We start from the raw sequence: 20,000 nt of genomic DNA, 5'->3' as shown, positions 1-20,000 counted from the left end.
GGATGGATGGATGGATGGATGGATTGGATGGATAGATGGTTTGGGAGAAGTGGAGATGGATAGACTAATGGATGGGTGAGGTGGAATGATGTAGGCCTATATGAATGGATGAGAGGATGCATGGATGGACTGATTAGATGGATGAATGGATGAATGGATGGATGGATGGATAGATAGATAAATAGATAGATAGATAGATTGATGGTGTTGGGGGGAAATGGAGAGAAGGATGGACTGATGGGTTGGTGAGCTAGAAGGATGTAGGCCTATGGATGAGACGATGCATGGATGGACTGATTAGAGAGATGGAGAGAGCGAGGGACGGAGAGATGGATGGATGGATGGATAGAATAGGGAGAGGCAGAGTGGGATTGATAGGTAAAGTAGAATGATAGATAGATCAATGAATGAGTGGATGAAGAGAGGGATGGAGGGATGGATGTATGGATTGATTACAGCAAGTGAGGAGGGGTTTAATGGATGGAAGGATTAAAGAGAGAGCAAAGAGGAATGGTTGGATGGATGGAGAGAACAATGGATGAATAAAGACAAGGCTAGTTAAGTGGAACCAAAAACAAACAGACACAAGAGAATGAGACCAAACGGAGTGAGCGCAGCAGATAGAATGGCACCCAACACTCTTCTTTAGCCATGACATCACCATCAGCAGCAGCAGCAGCAGCAGCAGGCTGTGAGCTATCTGGGGAGAGATAATGGGCAATACCCAGCTCAGCGGTGGAGTTGTTTACTGTGAACAAGCCTCAGAGCCTCTTCATTTCTGAGTCAAACGCAGGCCAAGCAATCTGTCTCCCCTCCAAAAAAACAAAGTAAAACAAAACACTTTTGAATCCAACTCGTGAAGCAATTTTTTTAAATTTTATTTTTGTATCTGATTTTATTTACCCCCTCCTGTGTCTTGTGAAATTGATTTCTGTCCAAGGAAACTACTGTAACTCTGGTCAGTTGACAGAAAAGGTCATTGTGACTGCGGACGTAAATCACTCTGGTTGACCCCGGAAAGACTCTGCGCTATATAAGTGTGTGTGTGTGTGCCATTTGAGGCGAGTTTATTGTTGGGCGTGGCAGTGTCTTGCACGATTGGAACGTTCAGGATTGGAACTGGGGTGAAAACCAGCACAGCTCTTAGGGATCTGACACGTATGGCATCACTCAACCACATGTGTTTCATGAATGTTTCAACATTAAAGGGATATTCCGCCATTTTTGGAAATACGCTCATTTTCCACCTCCCCTCGAGCAAAACAATCGATATTTACTTTGTTCCCGTTCATCCAGCCATTCTGTGAGTCTGGCGATACAACTTTTAGCTTCAGCCTAGCATAGATCATTGAATCGGATTAGACCATTAGCTTCTCGCCTGCTAGCTTCATGTTTAAAAGTGACTAAGATTTCTGGTAATTTTCCCATTTAAATCGTGTCTCCTCTCAAGTTAGAAAGTGCAATAAGACCAACTGAAAATGAAACCTGCCGTTTTTCTAGGCTGATTTGACATGGAACTACACTCTCATCTGGCGTAATAATCAAGGCAACTTGCAAACTACTGGCACTACTACTGCTTGTTGTCTATGGGGACTATTTTCAGATGCTGCATACGATATCACTGCGCCTATGGTACGTTTGCAAGTTGCCTTGATTATTACGCCAGATGAGAGTGTAGTTCCATGTCAAATCAGCCTAGAAAAATGCCAGGTTTCATTTTCAGTTGGTCTTATTGCACTTTCTAACTTGAGAGGAGACACGTTTTAAATGGGAAAATTACCAGAAATCTTAGTCAATTTTAAACATGAAGCTAGCAGGCGAGAAGCTAATGGTCTAATCCGATTCAATGATCTATGCTAGGCTGAAGCTAAAAGTTGTATCGCCAGACTCACAGAATGGCTGGATGAACGGGAACAAGGTAAATATCGATTGTTTTGCTCGAGGGGAGGTGGAAAATGAGCGTATTTCCAAAAATGGCGGAATATCCCTTTAAGTTTGCGTTTAAATGCCTAAACTGTGCACACAGTATTCAATAGGTCTTGGAGCCTTCAGTCATACACTGAGAGCAATTATAGTACTGTCTGGATTACGCTCAAGGGTCTATTCATATGTAAAAATATCCTTCACGCCATCTGTATCATGAATAAGGAGAAGGAAATGACGATAGACAGAAAGCTCCTCATAGAGCACAAGGAACCTCTCCTGGGTATGTGGCCCATATGACCTTATGACCTTGAGTTCGCTAGCACCTGGTGTGGCTTCTTGAGCTGCAGAAGTGGACTTAGAGCTAGATACCAGAGAGAGCAGTCTGGTTATTAAAACTAGCCTTGCTAGTGTGAAACGTGAAGAAACTTGAAGACACCTTGAGCAATATGCATAATGACTCCAGATGAATCTCTCTCTCACACACACACACACACACACACACAGACACACACACACTTCATCCTTATAGCTTGCCTGTTTTTCCTGTCTCCTCCAACCGTACCTTACTTTCAAGTCGTTTGATGTGGTTTGGATGCTCTGATTTGGCTCATCTGACTCTCGTGTCGATGTTCGTGTGTGTTCGTGTGTGTGTGTGTGTGTGTGTGTGTGTGTGTGTGTGTGTGTGTGTGTGTGTGTGTGTGTGTGTGTGTGTGTGTGTGTGTGTGTGTGTGTGTGTGTGTGTGTGTGTGTGTGTGTGTGTGTGTGTGTGTGTGTGTGTGTGTGTGTGTGCACGCACTTGTTTGTGTGAGTGGGTGTGGTTGTTTATGTGTTTTTGTAACTGTTTATTGTTTTTTTTAACTGTGTGTGTGTGTGTGTGTGTGCGTTTGTATATGTGTTTTTGTAACTGTTTGTGTGTGTGTGTGTGTGTGTGTGTGTGTGTGTTTATATGTGTTTTTGTAACTGTGTCTGTGTTTCTGTGTTTTTGTAACTGTGTGACTGTGTGTGTGTGTGCTCCTCTCTCCCTCAGGAGCTGATCCTGCCGCTGCTGCTGCTGGGTCTGCTCATCCTGATCAGCACGCTGAACCCGCACGTCTACTACGGCGGCATCGGCACCATGGAGCTGGAGAGCGACAACTACCTGCCCATCAAGGGCCTCGGCTACACCCCCATCACCAACATCACCAACCACATCATGGAGGAGGTGGCCCAGATTCTCCGTAAGTCCCACCATGAGCCCCTCGCCGGACTACACAGCTGTAGGGGTTGGTAATGTTGGCCCAGGAACTTTGTGATTGGATACGTTGGCCCAGGAGCTCTGTGATTGGTTACGTTGGCCCAGGAGCTCCTTGATTGGTTACATTGGCCCAGGAGGTCCGTGGTTGGTTACGTTGGCCCAGGAGGTCTTGTAACCTTGATTGGTTACATTAGCCCAGGAGGTCCGTGGTTGGTTACGTTGGCCCAGGAGGTCCGTGGTTGGTGAAGTTGGCTCTGGAGGTCTGTGATTGGTTATGTTGGCCCTGGAGTTCCGTTGGTTATATTGGTCCAGGAGTTCCATGGTTGGTCGCGATGGCCCAGGAGGTCCATGATTGGTTACGTTGGCCCAAGAGCTTCATGGTTGGTTATGTCGGCCCACGAGTTCTGTTGGTTATATTGACCCAGTAGCTCCGAGAGTCCGATAGCCCATGCCGGACCATGTGCCGCTTTGTGGCCTGTGGCCTTTTGTTAGCATTCACAGTGTATCAACATGATTGGGCAGTGATAGGGTAGTGGTCATGGAGCTGAGCTACCATTCAGGAGCCAAAAAAGTTGTGGGTTCAATTCTCGGCTTTCACTGTCAGCAAGGCAATTAACCCTGAGTTGCTCTGGTGTAAAAAATCGTAATATGAATAATATATGCAAGTTGTGTTGGTAAAAAGCGTCTGCTAATTGAATTGAAATGGAAGTTAACCCAGAGGCATAGCTCTGAGAGCAAATATGACACTATGAGCTGTAACACTGGGGAATGAAATGGCTAAGTTATGTTCCATCTGTCTAGACCTTTTAGACACATGCCACACAGTTATCCAGCATTCATTTGCATCTGAGCCGCCTTTTTTCCGAAGCAAGTTGAAGCACATGAGGAAAGTTTGTTATGTATACATGTACTAGGATTGCTGTTGTGGTGGAGGTCATGTTACAAAACAGCTTGTGATAACTCAACGTCAGCAGAACGTCTCTCCCTCAGATACCTGCAATATTACTATGAGTGAGTGCAGCTCTCAGGGCGTTAGGAGAACGCAGCCAGAAGGAAGTGAGTCACAGGAAATACAGTATATGTGCTTGTCCGGTGTTTACCTCTATTTTTGAAACACGCACTCTCTCTCTGGTCTAATTATAACCCTGCAAAACCGCTGATGGTTTAGGCGTCGGAGAGATGTGTGCGTCGCTCGCGTCGTTCGCTGCTATCCTGACGTGTTGGCGAAGATTGGTTTGACCTGACATGCTTCCGTTGCTTTATTTAGGCCAGTGGACATCTACAGCTGTTGATTGTGATCGTTTCTTTGTTTCAGTTAAAAGTAGCTGGTTCTTATATTATTCCCATTAAACGATTTCTAAAAATGGAGAACCATGAAAAACTGAAATTTGGCTTCAGATTTTGAAGTAGACTAGACTTTCTGAGTCAGTCTCACTTTAGTTTAGGCATTGAGTGATCCCAATACACGGGCAGTATGGAATTTAAATATAAGGGAACGCTAGTTAGGTACAGTTGAGGCAGCCTTTATGGGTAGCACCCCATGCTTTATGTCAAATTACAAGGCGTGGATCTAAAGAGGGACTGTTCAAAGTACCACAAATATGTACAACATCTGTCATGTTTGTCAGGGCTAAAAAGGATGTAGTAGATTGGAACAGAAGAATGAAGCAAATTCTAGGAATAAGTTGAGGTACACTGAACGTCAAAGATTTGCCAATATGTTTTCTTGCTTGTGTTCTAATGCACATTACCTGAATTCAGGCAAAGGCTGGGCTGGTTAAGATTTGAAATTAAATAATACATAATTATTACTGGCTTCAAAATAAAATCTGATAACTTCCAGCTCAGTAATTTTCCATACTTTAAGCCCTGTATGTGTACACTGTATTGCGGTGCATGAAAAGGTTATCACAGGCCTGGCTGGGTTTTTGTTTCTAGACATGGATGATCGTCTGGAGATGTTCGCCAACGAGGAGGACCTGGAGAATGCCAGCCTGTACGAGCCTCTGGGCTACGCGGGGGTGGTCTTCAGAGACAACATGTCCTACAGGCTCAGGTTCCCCTACAATCAGCTGCCCTTACCCAGCGACTACACGGAGTCCATCGGTGAGAGCGGGAGGGCATGGTGCCCATGCTGCCAGACAAATTATTATTATAGTATATTATTATTATTTATGTAAATAAATATTATTTTGTATAAATATACATTTGTGGTTGTTTTTTATATATATATAAACATACTGTTTTATAGTAATAATGCTTGTATGAGGCTGCATGGCAGATTTAGCCTTTCTATTGTGACAAGGTAAAAACAAGATCATATTATAAAGATAAATGTACCTTTATTATGATGTTATTAAGTGTTTAAAAGAAAGACAGAAAAGTTCTTTGTGTCAGTTACCATAATGCTTTTGTTTAATTCCCTTTGTTTTGTTCTCACACCCACAGCTAGTTGTTTCTCCAACTCTGTGAATTGCCGAGCCGCCAATTACTGGTACTCCGGGTTTGTGCGCCTCCAGACCCTTATTGACGCCGCCATCATACAGGTGAGCGAGAAAGGGTCAAAGGTCAAGAGCAAATCGCACACTCGTGGCTCTCTCCTCGCCTCTGACTCGCACATGATTGACACCAACCTCCGTCTCTCGGCCTTCCGCTAGTGGCCACTTCATCTGCATCAAGTGGCTTTTGCTCATTAGCGTGTTGCAGTGGTAGCCAGTCAGGGGCATATGCAGATCAAACCCCTCTTTAGGTGCAGTTAGCAAGTCGATGCTGATTCACCCACTGTTCTGAGATGGTGGGTTTTGGAACGTACATCACGGCGGCTCATTGAGATGGATTTGCATGTTTGAACAGGGCTCAGTCTCATTTACGAGCATCATCCAGTTAGGGAACAACAGCGCTTGGCCCCGTTCCGTTTTAAGCTCGAGAACATAAACATTTCATGAGAGTAGTACCGGTAGTAGCCTTGCCCCAGATTGCAACAGAAAACTTCACTCTGTTTCTTGCCTCGAGAAGAGTCAATACCCGGGAGACTCTGGCCACAAATACACCTGTTTTCAAAAATGAAACCAACAGCTGGAGGGCTATGAGGCTTAACCAGCCACTACTTCCCCCCCAATGAGCCAGTTTCAGTTCCCTGTTTTTGCAGAATGGTACAACTGTGCTGTAGATCCTGAGAGAAAGTGGAATAGAGTGTTGGGTCCAATACTCCAATATGCGGTCTAATGTTCCGCATTCTGCCCAATATCACAATACGTGGTTTGATGTTCTGCATTCCTCATTCGTAGGTCACTCTGACACTAAAAGTATGACCCTGTATGATATCCGAGTTGCACATAGTTGCACATACTGTAGTTGCAAGCCATCGCAAGCCGTCGCAGAGCATTAAACACGTTGAGTCGCAGTCGCAAGGTTTTAGAACGTCGCGGCTCGTCTCGTCTCGTCGGGAATCTTTGGTCTGAAGCTGAACCCTACTTTATATAACCGGCAGCTGATGTATTGGTCTATAGGGAGTAGTTGGAGTTCCCTAACATCCCCTCTACCTTTGCCTCCGTCTATGCCTTTACGGTCATTAAGAAATGCTACTTCTACCTCCACATTTGCCTTCACAGTCTTTAAGAAATGCTGCTTCTTCTACCTCCACTGGTGGCAGTTGCAACTAGTTCTGTTTATGCAGTAACTGCTAGTAGTACTGCCACTACTAAAAACATTACTAGCAGAATTATTGATTGACTTCCCTCTCTCAGCTTTCCACTTGTGCCCACTTCTACTACTTAGTGCCCCAAGTACCCTTAGTGGACCACATTAGTATGGATAGTGATGCCAGGGAAGTAATACTGCTGTTCCAAACTGATTGCAGTCACTTGCTGAACGTGGGACTCGTTACAGGTTACAGTGGTTACAGTGGTTACAGTGCCCATACCATAATAATCCCGTTGGCATGTGGACCTGAGTTGGAGTCCGGCCTAGGTCATTTCCTGATCCCACCGCACCCCATCTCTCTCTCTCTCTCTCACACACACTGTGGCCCCTCCAGCTCTGAAATAAACTCTTTCTTCTCTCACTCTGTCTCTCTCTCCTCTCTCTCTCTCTCTCTCTCTCTCTCTCTCTCTCTCTCTCTCTCTCTCTCTCTCTTACTGTCTTCCTGTCACTCTCTCCACTATCTTGTCAGATTAATGGCATAAAAAGGCCCAAAGAAATATAAAAAATAAATAAATTAAATTAAAAAATAATAATAATACTAATGATCTCCTTGCCCGCCGCAGATGCAGACCAAGCGGTCGGTGTGGCATGAGATGAACGTGCGCGTGGTGATGATGGGTCAGCCCGGCTCGGTGGAGGTGCAGAAGTTCCCGCACGCGCTCATCTCCATCTACCTGGTGCTGGCCTTCACGCCCTTCGTCTCCTTCCTCATCGTCAACGTGGCCGCCGAGAAGGAGCGGCGCCTCAAGGACACCATGACCATGATGGGACTGTACGACTCGGCCTTCTGGTGAGCAAAGGAGTGCGCTAATACCCTCATTTGAAGTGTATCAACATTAACTACAAGATACACTAGCCACACCATGTATCAAAATAAAATGCTAAAAATAATCTTTAAATATCACCTTGCAAACCATCCATATCTGTCTATTTGATATATTCCTTCATAAGTACACACTGACTGCTGATGAAGTGAAAAGTGTTTGAGAGCCTACAGTACAAGACATGCCATTACCTACAAACAGTTAACAGATCAACTATGCTAATGCTTACCTGCCTGTTATATCTCATAGCCTGAATAATGTGTAAGAGATGTAATCACAACAGAAGTTGACAAGCAGTTCAAAGTGGAGACAAGTCTCTGATTGTCTCTCAGTGCATTCCCAGATTGAGCAATGCTTCTGGGCACCACATAACCGGTTCCATGTGGGGTGATTGGATGATTAAAGTTCTCAAGAAACTGATCATTACAGTTCTCAAGAAATTTGAGGTTGTTATGAGTGTGTGTGTGTGTGTGTGCAAGTTTCCCATCTTGCACTGGATCACTGGAGTCTGGCAAAATAGCTGAGTCAGCACCAGCCACAGGCTACATTCATTGTTTTACACTTTTATGATGTCATCACATCACCAAAAGTAAGCTTTTGGTTTTACCTAAAATATTTGGCAGTTATTTATTTAAGCTACAAAGTATTTTGATACAAAATAAGAAGGCCGTTCTGGTATGGGGCAAACAGAGTATTGCGCCAACGACTCCAGGCCTGTTAAAGTTGACCATTAAATGAGGCTTTATGTCGTTATTCTTGGAACGAAGAAAGTAACATCAAAGATCACAATGACCACGAAGATGATGGGTTATGTGTCGGATGTAATGGTAAGAAAAGAGAAAAATCACAAACTACTTCAGCATGTGAGATTGTGATGAAGGGGGGGGGGGGGGGGGGGAATCACACATGATTGACACCCCCCCCCCCCTGTTTCCCTGTCTGGCAGCAGTCAGAGCCCACGTCCTTTTGATCAAGTGGCTTTGTTCATTAGCGTTTGGTGGCAGTCGTTTCAGGCCTCAAAGCCTCTTATGCGCAGTTCGTAAGTCGACACTGATTCACCCACTCTTGTGAGGTGTGGGTTCAGAAACAAACATGGCAGCTCACTAAGGTGGATTTGCAGGATTTTTGTGGATTTGGGGGGTTTTGATCAAATGAAAAAATATTGCCGTTGCAGATGGTGCCGGCTGTGAAAATGATTGCTGGTAGCAAGCAACAGATGGTTTAGATGGATAAATAGTGGTGGTGAGTGCTTAATAAATAAACATTAGTTTGATGTTGAAGTGGCTTTTGGTGAGGAGAGAGGAGATGTGTGATGAGGGCGCTCTCTCTGTCTCTTAAAACTGCTATGAAGTGCTGCTGGAATATTTAGCACTTTTCGAGTTTTAGTAACCTTTTTGTGATCCTCACATGCTTGAATGGTGTGTGTGTGTGTGTGTGTGTGTGTGTGTGTGTGTGTGTGTGTGTGTGTGTGTGTGTGTGTGTGTGTGTGTGTGTGTGTGTGTGTGTGTTTGTTTACTTTCACCCGTAACATCTGTTGTGCTGCGGTTTTATTATTGCCAACAGAGTCGTATGACTACAACTTCTCTGAGCAATTATTGCAAATGTCAAATTTTTGTCCTTGTGAATGCAAATAAGTGTGTGTGTGTGTGTGTGTGTGTGTGTGTGTGTGTGTGTGTGTGTGTGTGCCCTCAGGCTGTCGTGGGGTCTCCTGTACGCTGCTCTAGTGACCACCATGTCCATCCTGATGGCGGTGATCGCCACCTGGACCTCCCTCTTCTACAACAGCAACTTCTTTGTCATCTTCCTGCTCATCTTCCTCTACGGAATCTCCTCAGTAAGTCACAGCAGCACGCTCTGAGGCAGCTTGATCACGGCAAAAATATAATCGCCATTATTTTGGTCAATATTGAGATGATTTGATCATAATTGTATTGTTAAACATTTTCATTAATTCATGCATGCATTCATGCATTAATTCATGCATGCATGCATGGCATTGTATTGCAATTTTAGTAGTAGTAGTTCAGTTGCTTCTGGGTGTAGATTATCAGCATATTGCTATTATAATGTACTTACATGAAAAGTGTGTTGTATTATTTATGGTTTAATGTAAACGCACAGAATGCAAAGTACATGATTTGGCACACTGCTTTAAAACACCCTGTCTAACAGAGGAGGCTCCCGCGTATCTGTTCCAGCAGCAGTTCGAAGCCAACCCCAGAGTAAAAAAACAAAACAAAAAAAACTAAGCTTTCTGAATTGGTTTTAAATTTACGGAGAGATGTGTTCTTGGGGGAGCTGTCAAAACTCTGGCCCTGGCTTTTCCCTGAGCCCTTTCCTCTGCTGTCGGAAGCGCTAGCCCAGCGTTAGCGTAGCCCAGCGTTAGCGTAGCCCAGCGTTAGCGTAGCATCTCGGGCATCTCTGCGCGTCGGTCGGCCGTTTGCCCAGGCAGGGATTATAGTTTATATTTTTATTTATTTTTCTCCAGGCAGTCGTGGCTGGTGTCAGCGGCTGTTTTATGTGTCATTAGCGTGTAAGCTCCCGCTGCTGGGCGAGGTCTTAGAGGACGCTGCAGAGACGGGGCCTGTTTGGCGAAGGATGAGTGGTGTGTGTGTGTGTGGAAGCACAGAGAATTACTGGGGGTGTGTGTGTTTGGAATGGTGTAACGGGAAGCTCATCTTATGAAACATAAGCTGTTTGAGAATTATCACAACACAAGGGTCAGATACAGGATTGTTTACTCTCTGGGGCTGGCATTGAACACACTGTGGCCCCTCCAGCTCTGAAATAAACTCTTTCTTCTCTCTCTCCGTCTCTCTCTGTCTCTCTCTCTTTCTTTCTGTCTTTCTCTCTTTCTGTTTTTCTCTCTCTTTCTTTCTCACTTTCTTACTCTCTTTCTTTCTGTCTTTCCCTCTTTCTTTCTTTCTTTCATTCTTTCTCTCTCTCTATCTTTCTCTCATCCTTTCCTTTCTCATCCTCCTCTCTTTTCCCTGGCAGATCTTCTTCTCCTTTATGCTGACGCCGCTCTTCAAGAAGCCCAAGTTTGCCAGCACGGTGGGCTCCATGCTGACGGTGGTGTTCGGCTGCCTGTCCCTGTTCACCGTGCTCATGCGCGACTTCCCCCAGTGGCTCGTCTGGCTCCTCTGCCTCCTCTCCCCCAGCGCCTTCTCCATCGGCATCGCCCAGGTAACGCGCCACCCGGGTCGCCATGGCAACCCCTCCTCGCACACACATACACATACCACACCCCCCCAGCACCACCCCCCCCCCCCCCCACCCCCCCCCAGCCGTAACCGTGGTGACGGACGGCCCTTTTGAGGCGAGAGTGAGATGAGTAGTCGGAGGGGGGCCCCCACTCCCTCGGCGACGGGCGATGGCAAGCCGCTTGATTCATTGGCTCGTTGCATGAGAATGCGGCGGTGTGAGTGGACCGCAAGCTTGTTTGTCCTGGCCGTCCTCCAGAACATTGTGCAGTGAGTTTTGCAGCCACTCCACTCCGATCCGATCCGCCGCCAGGTCGGAGGCGTTTAACAGATGGCTTCCAACGGGCCTCCAGTAAGGCGAGGACCACACCAGAGTCCCTCTCTGAGCCTCTCTACCTCCCTTCATTGTGTAGCATGGTTTGTGGCCATAGGCATCCACAAACATGCAGAGGTTTATGTATTCAACGTATAGTACTGTGCTAATGTTATACCGTCATTTCCCGACTAATTAGTCGCGGCTTACACATTGATTTTGCACAATTTCTTCAACTATGAAGTTGATACACAGGGACATTAATATGGTATTGGCCATACTGTAGACATCCACAAACATGCAGAGGTGTATGTGTTCAGCATATAGTATCGTGACAATGTTTTAGACAGACTCTGACAAAGATGTAATCAACATCGAAACGTTAGTCTTTGGCATTAAAAAATTAAGTCTCAAAAACGTCTGTGTTGCTCCGGTATCCTTCCTCAATGTTTTAGGCATGTTGGAGATAGTGAAGTTATCGTAAATAGAAGTAGGAAATAGGAAACCTTTCCTATTGACAGACCAATGCAGAGGAAAGCATAAAAACCCCTTTTGGGACAAGTTATAATTTCAGAGGAGGCTTTTTATAAATCACAGACTTGTAATAAATCATAGACACCCAAGAAAGACGTGCGGTGTGCGAGAGGGAGTTATTATTATGTTATGCATTTGGTTTGCCATGCCCTTAGAATTACCGCCGAAAATGGCAAAACTGTGTGTTTACATAGATTTGGATGGGAGAATGCTGCAGTTATCGACCAGGCTCACTCCCTCTCTCAGAAGTTTGCCAGGATAAGATAGCCTGGCTGTCACCATACTAAGCTCAATCTTTTAAGATTGAACTTTAGTCAAGGGATCAATGGGCATAGTTTAAATAACTCTATGCATTTGGATAGTCCTTCAACCAATCAGACCAATGATCCGGGTGCGCCTTTTGGATAAGCTAGTTTGGGATTGGACCCAGAAGATGTGGACAGGAAGCAGGAGAGATGGATGTGCAGTGTTCCAGCCTGAGCTGCAGGGCGGAATCGCGGGCAGATCAGGCAGGGTTTACCCAGCCTAAGAATAAGAGAATCTGATTTATGAAATATAGATGTGCTTGTGCGTACTTCTGTCCTGTATGTGAATAATACTGATCTCTGATCAGTAGTTATTAGTAATAGCTAATGTCCTGCTTTGTGTGTAGCTCTGTGTATAAGTGGTACAACAGTACATGCAAATGCCCTGGTGTGTCTGTAGTTAGTGCATATGGATAATGGCAGTCTCTGATCAACAGTAAAGGCCTTGGTGTGTGTGTAGGTAGTGCATGTAGATAATGCAGGTCTCTGATCAACAGTACATGCCTTGGTGTGTGTGTAATTAGTTTATGTGGATAACGCAGGTCTCTGATCAACAGTAAAAGTGTGTATGTGGATAATGCAGGTCTCTAATCTACAGTACATGCTGATGTCTAGGCCTGTGTGTAGTTAGTGTATGTGGATAACGCAGGTCTATGATCATCAGTACATGCCCTGGTGTGTGTGTGTGTGTGTGTGTGTAGGTGGTGTATCTGGAGGCCCAGGGTGACGGTGCCGTCTTCTCCACGCTGGCCAGCGGCCCCCACGCCCTCTACGTGCCGCTGCTCATGCTCTTCCTGGACTGCATCCTCTACCTGCTGCTCGCCGTCTACCTGGACCAGGTGCTGCCAGGTAACCACTCCGCCTCTGGACTTAACAGTTTAAAAAGATGATGCCCTTTTCACCCAAAAAACAAGCAAATTGTGTCTATTTGGTGCTAGAGAATACAAATGGTTAAAATGGGAAAATGGGAAAATGTTGTCCCCCAAAAGGGGTCCTTGGAACTAAAAACATTGAGAACCCCTAGCCCCCAGTTAAAGGGGAGGTCCACGATTCCAATCTGGTGCCCTTTTTGTCAGATTGGGCCAATTGCTCCTCACTCCTCTAGCTATCTGTTCAATCTGTGTGTCCCCTTAAAAAAAGCAAAAGTACTGTTTTTTTCCGCTGTAATTTCATTAAACTATGTTGCTATTTTAAACTTCCTGAATCATCTAAAAATGCTGATGACTGAATGGAAAGCATCTTATTTTGTCGTTGTCAAGGTGAATTTGGCATGCGACTGTTTTTTGGGTTTTTTTCCCCTCCAATTTCATTAAACCATGGTGCTTTTGTTTTATCATCCTGAATCATCTAAAAATGCTGATGACTGAAAGTAAAGCTGTCTTATTTATGTCGTCGTCAAGGTGAATTTGGCATGCGGCGCTCCGTCCTCTACTTCCTGAAGCCGTCCTATTGGTCGCAGCGCAGGAAGCGCTACACGGAGGTGAGCTCGGTGTACGAGGCCGAGGTGAACGGGGCGCCCGCGGGGGACGAGTCCATCGAGCCCATCTCCCCCGAGTTCAGAGGCAAGGAGGCCATCAGGTAGGACACCACACACACACACACACACACACACACACACACACACACACTCAGCCTGGCTATCACCAGACCAACCTCAATCTTTTGAGATTGAACATTAAACAACTGCACAAGAGGCGCGATCAATAGGCATAGTTCAAATCACTCTGTATGCATTTAGAACCAATCAGACCAACGATCCAGGTGTGCCATTGTTGTAAATGACATGAATATAATAAAAAATATCATATTATGATTCATCACATAAGATAATGTACTGCTTGACACTGCTGGCAGATGGTGGAATTCTCACTTGGACCCTAGTGTTGTTGCTGATGTTTGACATTTGACTGTTCTGTGACTAGCTAGGCTAAAGCACCCTATACTAATCAGCTTTTACTCTAACAACGGTATTATTTGTATCCTCATGTCTGTGGTATAAACAGTATGTCTATATCAAATTCTCTCTGACTTGCATGAGGTAGATGTTTACTGCAAGCTGCCCTTGTCTCTTGTCTCATGATTGACGCTGATCTGTTTATCCACCTGTTTGGCAGCACTGCCTGGCTGTGTGTGTGTGTGTGTGTGTGTGTGTGTGTGTGTGTGTCTCTGTGTCTCTTTGTCCTTTTGAAGGAGAAAATTGAGTGCTTGTGTGGGGTGACGTCACCTCCCAAACAATCTCCTGAATGCTCTGGTTTAGCTCAGTGTCCCCACACTACTACTCTACACACATACACATACACACACACACACACACACACACACAATCTCTGTCTGTCACTTTTGCTCACACACACACACACACACAATGTCTGTCTGTCACTTTTGCTCACACACAAAATCACACGTACATGATGCCTGTCTGTCACTATTAATCACACACACACACAAACACACACACACACACACACACACACACACACACACTCACACACACATACTCTCTCACTCACTCTCTCTCGCACAACCTCCGCCCTAAGGATCGTTCCGGCTGAGTTGCTGCAGTCATTTTGGAAATAAAGCGCCTACATACAGACGATGAGCTGTGGAAGCACTTCCAGCAGAAGCCCCAACGCTGTAATGGCCCTGTGCCAAACAGTCATTTAATATCCATTACTGACCTTACTGTGTGTGTGTGTGTGTGTGTGTGTGTGTGTGTGTGTGTGTGTGTGTGTGTGTGTGTGTGTGTGTGTGTGTGTGTGTGTGTGTGTGTGTGTGTGTGTGTGTGTGTGTGTGTGTGTGTGTGTGTGTGTGTGTGTGTGTGTGTGTGTGTGTGTGTGTGTGTGTGTGTGTGTGTGTGTGTGTGTGTGTGTGTGTGTGTGTGTGTTGACTGTTCTCATCCTGTCAGGATTAATAACATCCGTAAGGTCTACAAAGAGAAGGACAGCATAGTGGAGGCTTTGCGGGGTGAGTGAGTCAAGCTCTTAATGACTGAACGTATTTTTTTGGTTTATTTTTCAAAATAATACTTACTCACTATCATATTAAATTCTCATGTTTTACACTGTTGTGTCTGTAGCCTGGACATTGTTTGTGTATGTGTGTGTGTGTGTGTGTGAGAGAGAGAGAGAGAGAGAGAGAGAGAAAGAGAGAGTGTGTGACCCTGACACTGTTTTGGTTTGTGAATTTTTGGTTGGTGTGTGTCTGTGTGTATACTTGTGTTTATGTGACCCTGACACCATTTGTGGTGTGTGTGTGTGTGTGTGTGTGTGTGTGTGTGTGTGTGTGTGTGTGTGTGTGTGTGTGTGTGTGTGTGTGTGTGTGTGTGTGTGTGTGTGTGTGTGTGTGTGTGTGTGTGTGTGTGTGTGTGTGTGTGTGTGTGTGTGTGTGTGTGTGTGTGTGTGTGTGTGTGTGTGTGTGTGTACAGTATATGTGACTCTGACACCATTTTGGTATTTGTGTGTGTGTGTGTGTGGTCAGGCTTCACCTTTGACATTTACGAGGGCCAGATCACAGCGCTGCTGGGGCACAGCGGAGCGGGCAAGTCCACCCTCATGAACATCCTCTGCGGCATCTGCCCCCCCACTGAAGGTGAGTGGCGACCACTGAACTCCCTTTAGCGTCGCTGTGCTCATCAGTAGACATGTCCACTTCTCTGGGCTCTGGATTGCTTTAAATGTGCTGTGTATCATCGTTTCTGTGTATAATATGTTCAAAAATGACCTACAAGTCAGACCAAATTTGGCCAAACAACCTTTTTGATGTAATGACAAAAACGCTTATGCTTTGTGCTAACGTTGGCATGCGGACCTGCTGGTAGTGCCAGGCACGTTAGTGATTTATGCCACATGTGGAGCTCTATTAAATTCAGCCCAATGTATTTGGTAGAGTGCCAGACATAATGGTGCTTTGAAGGCCACTCAAATTTACACATACTGTAGCACCTTTAAAAAATGTCTGATGATGATGATGGTGATGGTGGTGGTGGTGATGGTGGTGGTGGTGGTGATAGTGATGATGGTGATGATGGTGATGATGGTAATGATGATGATAGTGATTGTGGTGGTGATAGTGATGATGATGATGATTGTGGTGGTGATAGTGATGATGATGATGATGATGGTGGTGGTGGTGATGATGATTGCGGTGGTGCTAGTGATGATGATGATGATGATGAATGATGGTGGTGGTGGTGGTGATGATTGTGAGTGTGGTGATGATAGTGACTATAGGGAGGGAAAGTAATCTCATCGCCACCTGGTGGTTGCGTTCCTAGAGGCTAGCGGGAGTTGATGGGATTTTCTTTTAGAAAAAATATATCTCGGCCCACGATCGGAAGTTAGTTAAATGCCTTCAATATGCTATCCATGTAGGTCAGCTCTATTGCTTCTAGTGGTCATACTTTATTTTTTATGATCAGTTTAATTGTTTTGAGTTTGTTTGTAACATGGTGATAACGAACTACAGTAGCTAGCTACAGTAGCATTTGACGTCACCAGTTTGGGCGCTCCATCTCCAACTGATCAAAACGGCAATTTGCTTAACTTGCTTATCATATTTTTGTAAAAACAGAGAGCGATGTAAACCGCGTGGTAATTACCTTTATGTTGGGATAACTTGTGTTGTGCTCCTACTCACACAAGAGCTGGCAGTAAGTGTGATTGTCTACTACTAACCAACTAGCTAACAGGCTAATAAACAAACCATGCTAGGTGAGTAACGTCGTCGAAGGGTGTCAAGTCACTTGAAGTTGTAGTCCATTTATGAAATGAAACGAGCAATTACGGTTTTTTTAAATAAGGCGAAATAGAGTCTGATATTTTCACAGTTAGTAGATTATTACAGTATGCCGACTGAAAAATATTTTTGGTGGTTAAGATCGCTGGTATAGCTGCGTAGTATTTTTTTGAAAAGTCGGTCTATGGGACTTGACATTGGAGCTGCTCTTCGATAGGAACGCAACCACTTGGGGCGCTGGTTTTCACTTTCCCTCCCTATGGTGCTGGTGGTGATGATGATGATGATGTGTATCCAGGCTCGGCCACCATCTACGGCTCCCCGGTGGCGGAGATCGCGGAAGGCTCGGAGATGAAGCAGCTGGTGGGCATCTGCCCGCAGTTCAACATCATCTTCGACGTGCTCACCGTGGAGGAGCACCTGCGCATCTTCGCCGCCATCAAGGGCATCCTGCCCTCCGACATCGACGCTGAGGTGTGTGTGTTTGTGTGTGTGCGCGCGTGTCTGTGTGTGTGTGTTAGCGTGTGCGTGTGCGTGTGCGTGTGCGTGCGTGCATGCGTGTGTGTGTGTGTGTGTGTGTGTGTGTGTGTGTGTGTGTGTGTGTGTATTAGTCCCCTGAGCTCGGATGGCTTGGATGGGAGCAGTTGATTGTTGTGTTGTTTGTCTGTTCCTGTGCTCTCCTCGAACTCCGCTGTCTATATTTAAAACCAAGCCTCTTTTCCCACCCGGTTGTAATTATAATGCCACAACTAATCACTCTGTTCAAGTTCATAACTTATGAAAATTATACACGATGGGAATAACCCTCCTCTGAATTGGAAGCCATCTCATATACATTGATGGTAATTTTCCTACCACAGACGAACGAAGACCCAGTCAGACCTAAAGATCCACCAGCTGCTCTAACTAGACAAGGAAATAGTGAGGGTTTAAGTGTCCTTCACGGATGCTTACTGTACGTCAGAGAGGGTTAAAGCGGAGCGATAGGCGCAAACGTTCGATCATTTCCGCGTTCTGTTTTCGCAAAGGGGAGGGGGGCGAAATCCCCCTTTAAGCAGACCTAAAAACATTTGAGCTGAACTGCTTGCCAATCTGACAGAGATCGATATCCCACTATGACGACTTTGCGTCACGCCTCTTTAAGCAGACAGGAACTGTTCGAATTTTGCTTCCATAGATAGAGATGCATTATGTTGCTCTATCTTGTCAGTAATGAAGGATCTTTGCTAATGTGGACTACTCTGAATCGGACTCTGAGCCTGGCAATCCGGAGCAGATAGCTGCAGACGCAGCCATGCATAACAGTGAAACACTGCAGTCATAATATTCCCTCTTATCTCTAAACACATAGTCACACACAGATATACACAGGGACAGTGCAGGAACAGAATGGAATAACAACATATCTCATATGTAGAAGAACACGTAACAGAAACATCAGGACATAAACCAACTATGAATATAAACGTGTGATACTCTCAACGTTCTGTTACTTGCTTGCTTACTTACTTTCTTAATGTTTTCATTTTATTCTTAAATAGTCCCTGAGTATTGTGTAAAGAGTTATGAGTTTAGTTGGTATGTGTCTCTCTGTGTGGTGTGTGTGTGTGTGTGTGTGTGTGTGTGTTTGGTCTGTGTGTGTGGTCTGTGTGTGTGTGTGTTTAATGTGCTGCGTGTGTCCCCCCGTCAGGTGTCTAAAGTGCTAAAGGATCTGGACCTGGAGAAGATCATGGATGCCCAGGCCAAGAACCTGAGTGGCGGCCAGAAGAGGAAGCTGTCGGTGGGCATCGCCATCCTGGGAGACCCCAAGGTGCCTGACCCTGTGCCCTGTGCTCCGCGCTCCAGTTCCATGGGTCCATATTGGCCGTAATTCAGCCGTCTACCATGGCTCTTGTGTTATCCGTGTGTATCATTTATTGTGTGTATATGTGCCTGGCATACATTACTGGGTGGTAACGTTTAAGTGTGTGTGTGTGTGTGTGTGTGTGTGTGTGTGTGTGTGTGTGTGTGTGTGTGTGTGTGTGTGTGTGTGTGTGTGTGTTTGTGTGTGTGTGTGTGTGTGTGTGTGTGTGTGTGTGTGTGTGTGTGTGTGTGTGTGTGTGTGTGTGTGTGTGTGTGTGTGTGTGTGTGTGTGTGTGTGTGTGTGTGTGTGTGTGTGTGTGTGTGTGTGTGTGTGTGTGTGTGTGTGTGTGTGTGTGTGTGTGTGTGTGTGTGTGTGTGTGTGTGTGTGTGTGAGTTTTATGTGTGTCTGTGTGCGCGTATGTGTGTCTGTGTGCGCGTATGTGCGTGCATTTGCGTGTGTGTGTGTGCACACTGGTGTGTGTGTGTGTGTGTGTTAGATCCTGCTCCTGGATGAGCCCACTGCAGGAATGGACCCCTGCTCGCGGCACCAGGTCTGGTCCCTCCTGAGGAACCGACGAGCCGGCCGGGTCACTGTCCTCAGCACCCACTACATGGACGAAGCCGACATCCTCGCCGGTACGGTCACCCCGCAGCACCCCTCCCTCCCTTTCACTCTGTCCATCTGCTTTCTCGTTCAGCCAACACTGCGGATACCTCTCCTCTCCTCTCCTCTCCTCCTCTCCTCTCCTCTCCTCTCCTCTTCTGTCCTCTCCTCTCCTCTCCTCTCCTCTCCTCTTATCATTCTATCCCTCACCTGCTCTCCTCTCATCCGTTTCACTGCTAGCGTGGCTAATCGTTCAATATTTCATGCTAAACTGACCCCGTCTGTAATGACCGTCATGGGTTGCTCTCTGCTTTGGTCTTAATTCCTAATTATTGCACCATTCTGCAGTGTCTGTATTGTGCCTTATGTCTTCCTATGCAGGCTAATCTGTTTTTATCAGTCAGTCCAGTGTTTTCTGGCACAGTGCACAGTATTGCCCACTCATTCATCATATATTAAACTGTCTGCCTCATGGATATTGTAAGTGTGCCATCTGTGCATCGATATTGGCAGTAAATTAATGGTGTGTCCTCTCTATTGCTCCCTCTTCTCTCTCTCTCTCTCTCTCTCTCTCTCTCTCTCTCTCTCTCTCTCTCTCCCTCCTCCACCTCTCTCTCTTCTCTCTCTTTCTCTCCCTCTCTCTCCCCCCTCCTCTCTCTCTCCCCACCCCTCTGTCTCTCTCTCTTCTCTCTTCTCTCTCTTTCTCTCTCTCTCTCTCCCTCTCTCCATCTCTCCATCTCTCTCCCTCTCTCTCTAGATCGTAAGGCAGTGATATCGCA

The 20,000-nt window shown here is 45.7% G+C and overlaps 1 protein-coding gene across 1 annotated transcript in view; it reads left to right on the top strand.

Annotated features, from left to right (window-relative positions):
- The window catches only part of abca5 (ATP-binding cassette, sub-family A (ABC1), member 5), a 47,726-nt gene that overhangs the window by 3,870 nt on the left and 23,856 nt on the right, over window positions 1-20,000 (top strand). Inside the window, exons 3-16 of the mRNA XM_062526798.1 lie at window positions 2,954-3,143; window positions 5,099-5,266; window positions 5,609-5,706; window positions 7,426-7,652; window positions 9,379-9,520; window positions 10,684-10,872; window positions 12,743-12,890; window positions 13,442-13,619; window positions 14,947-15,005; window positions 15,519-15,629; window positions 17,074-17,249; window positions 18,466-18,585; window positions 19,115-19,253; window positions 19,979-20,000. The exon at window positions 19,979-20,000 is cut by the window's right edge and continues 69 nt beyond it. Coding sequence (XP_062382782.1) covers window positions 2,954-3,143; window positions 5,099-5,266; window positions 5,609-5,706; window positions 7,426-7,652; window positions 9,379-9,520; window positions 10,684-10,872; window positions 12,743-12,890; window positions 13,442-13,619; window positions 14,947-15,005; window positions 15,519-15,629; window positions 17,074-17,249; window positions 18,466-18,585; window positions 19,115-19,253; window positions 19,979-20,000 — 1,967 coding nt within the window. The remainder of the gene's footprint in view (window positions 1-2,953; window positions 3,144-5,098; window positions 5,267-5,608; window positions 5,707-7,425; window positions 7,653-9,378; window positions 9,521-10,683; window positions 10,873-12,742; window positions 12,891-13,441; window positions 13,620-14,946; window positions 15,006-15,518; window positions 15,630-17,073; window positions 17,250-18,465; window positions 18,586-19,114; window positions 19,254-19,978) is intronic.

The sequence above is a fragment of the Sardina pilchardus genome, chromosome 22 (assembly GCF_963854185.1).
Source record: "Sardina pilchardus chromosome 22, fSarPil1.1, whole genome shotgun sequence".
In the NCBI taxonomy this organism is placed as follows: domain Eukaryota; kingdom Metazoa; phylum Chordata; class Actinopteri; order Clupeiformes; family Clupeidae; genus Sardina; species Sardina pilchardus.
This window is presented reverse-complemented; position numbering and strand designations above follow the sequence as displayed.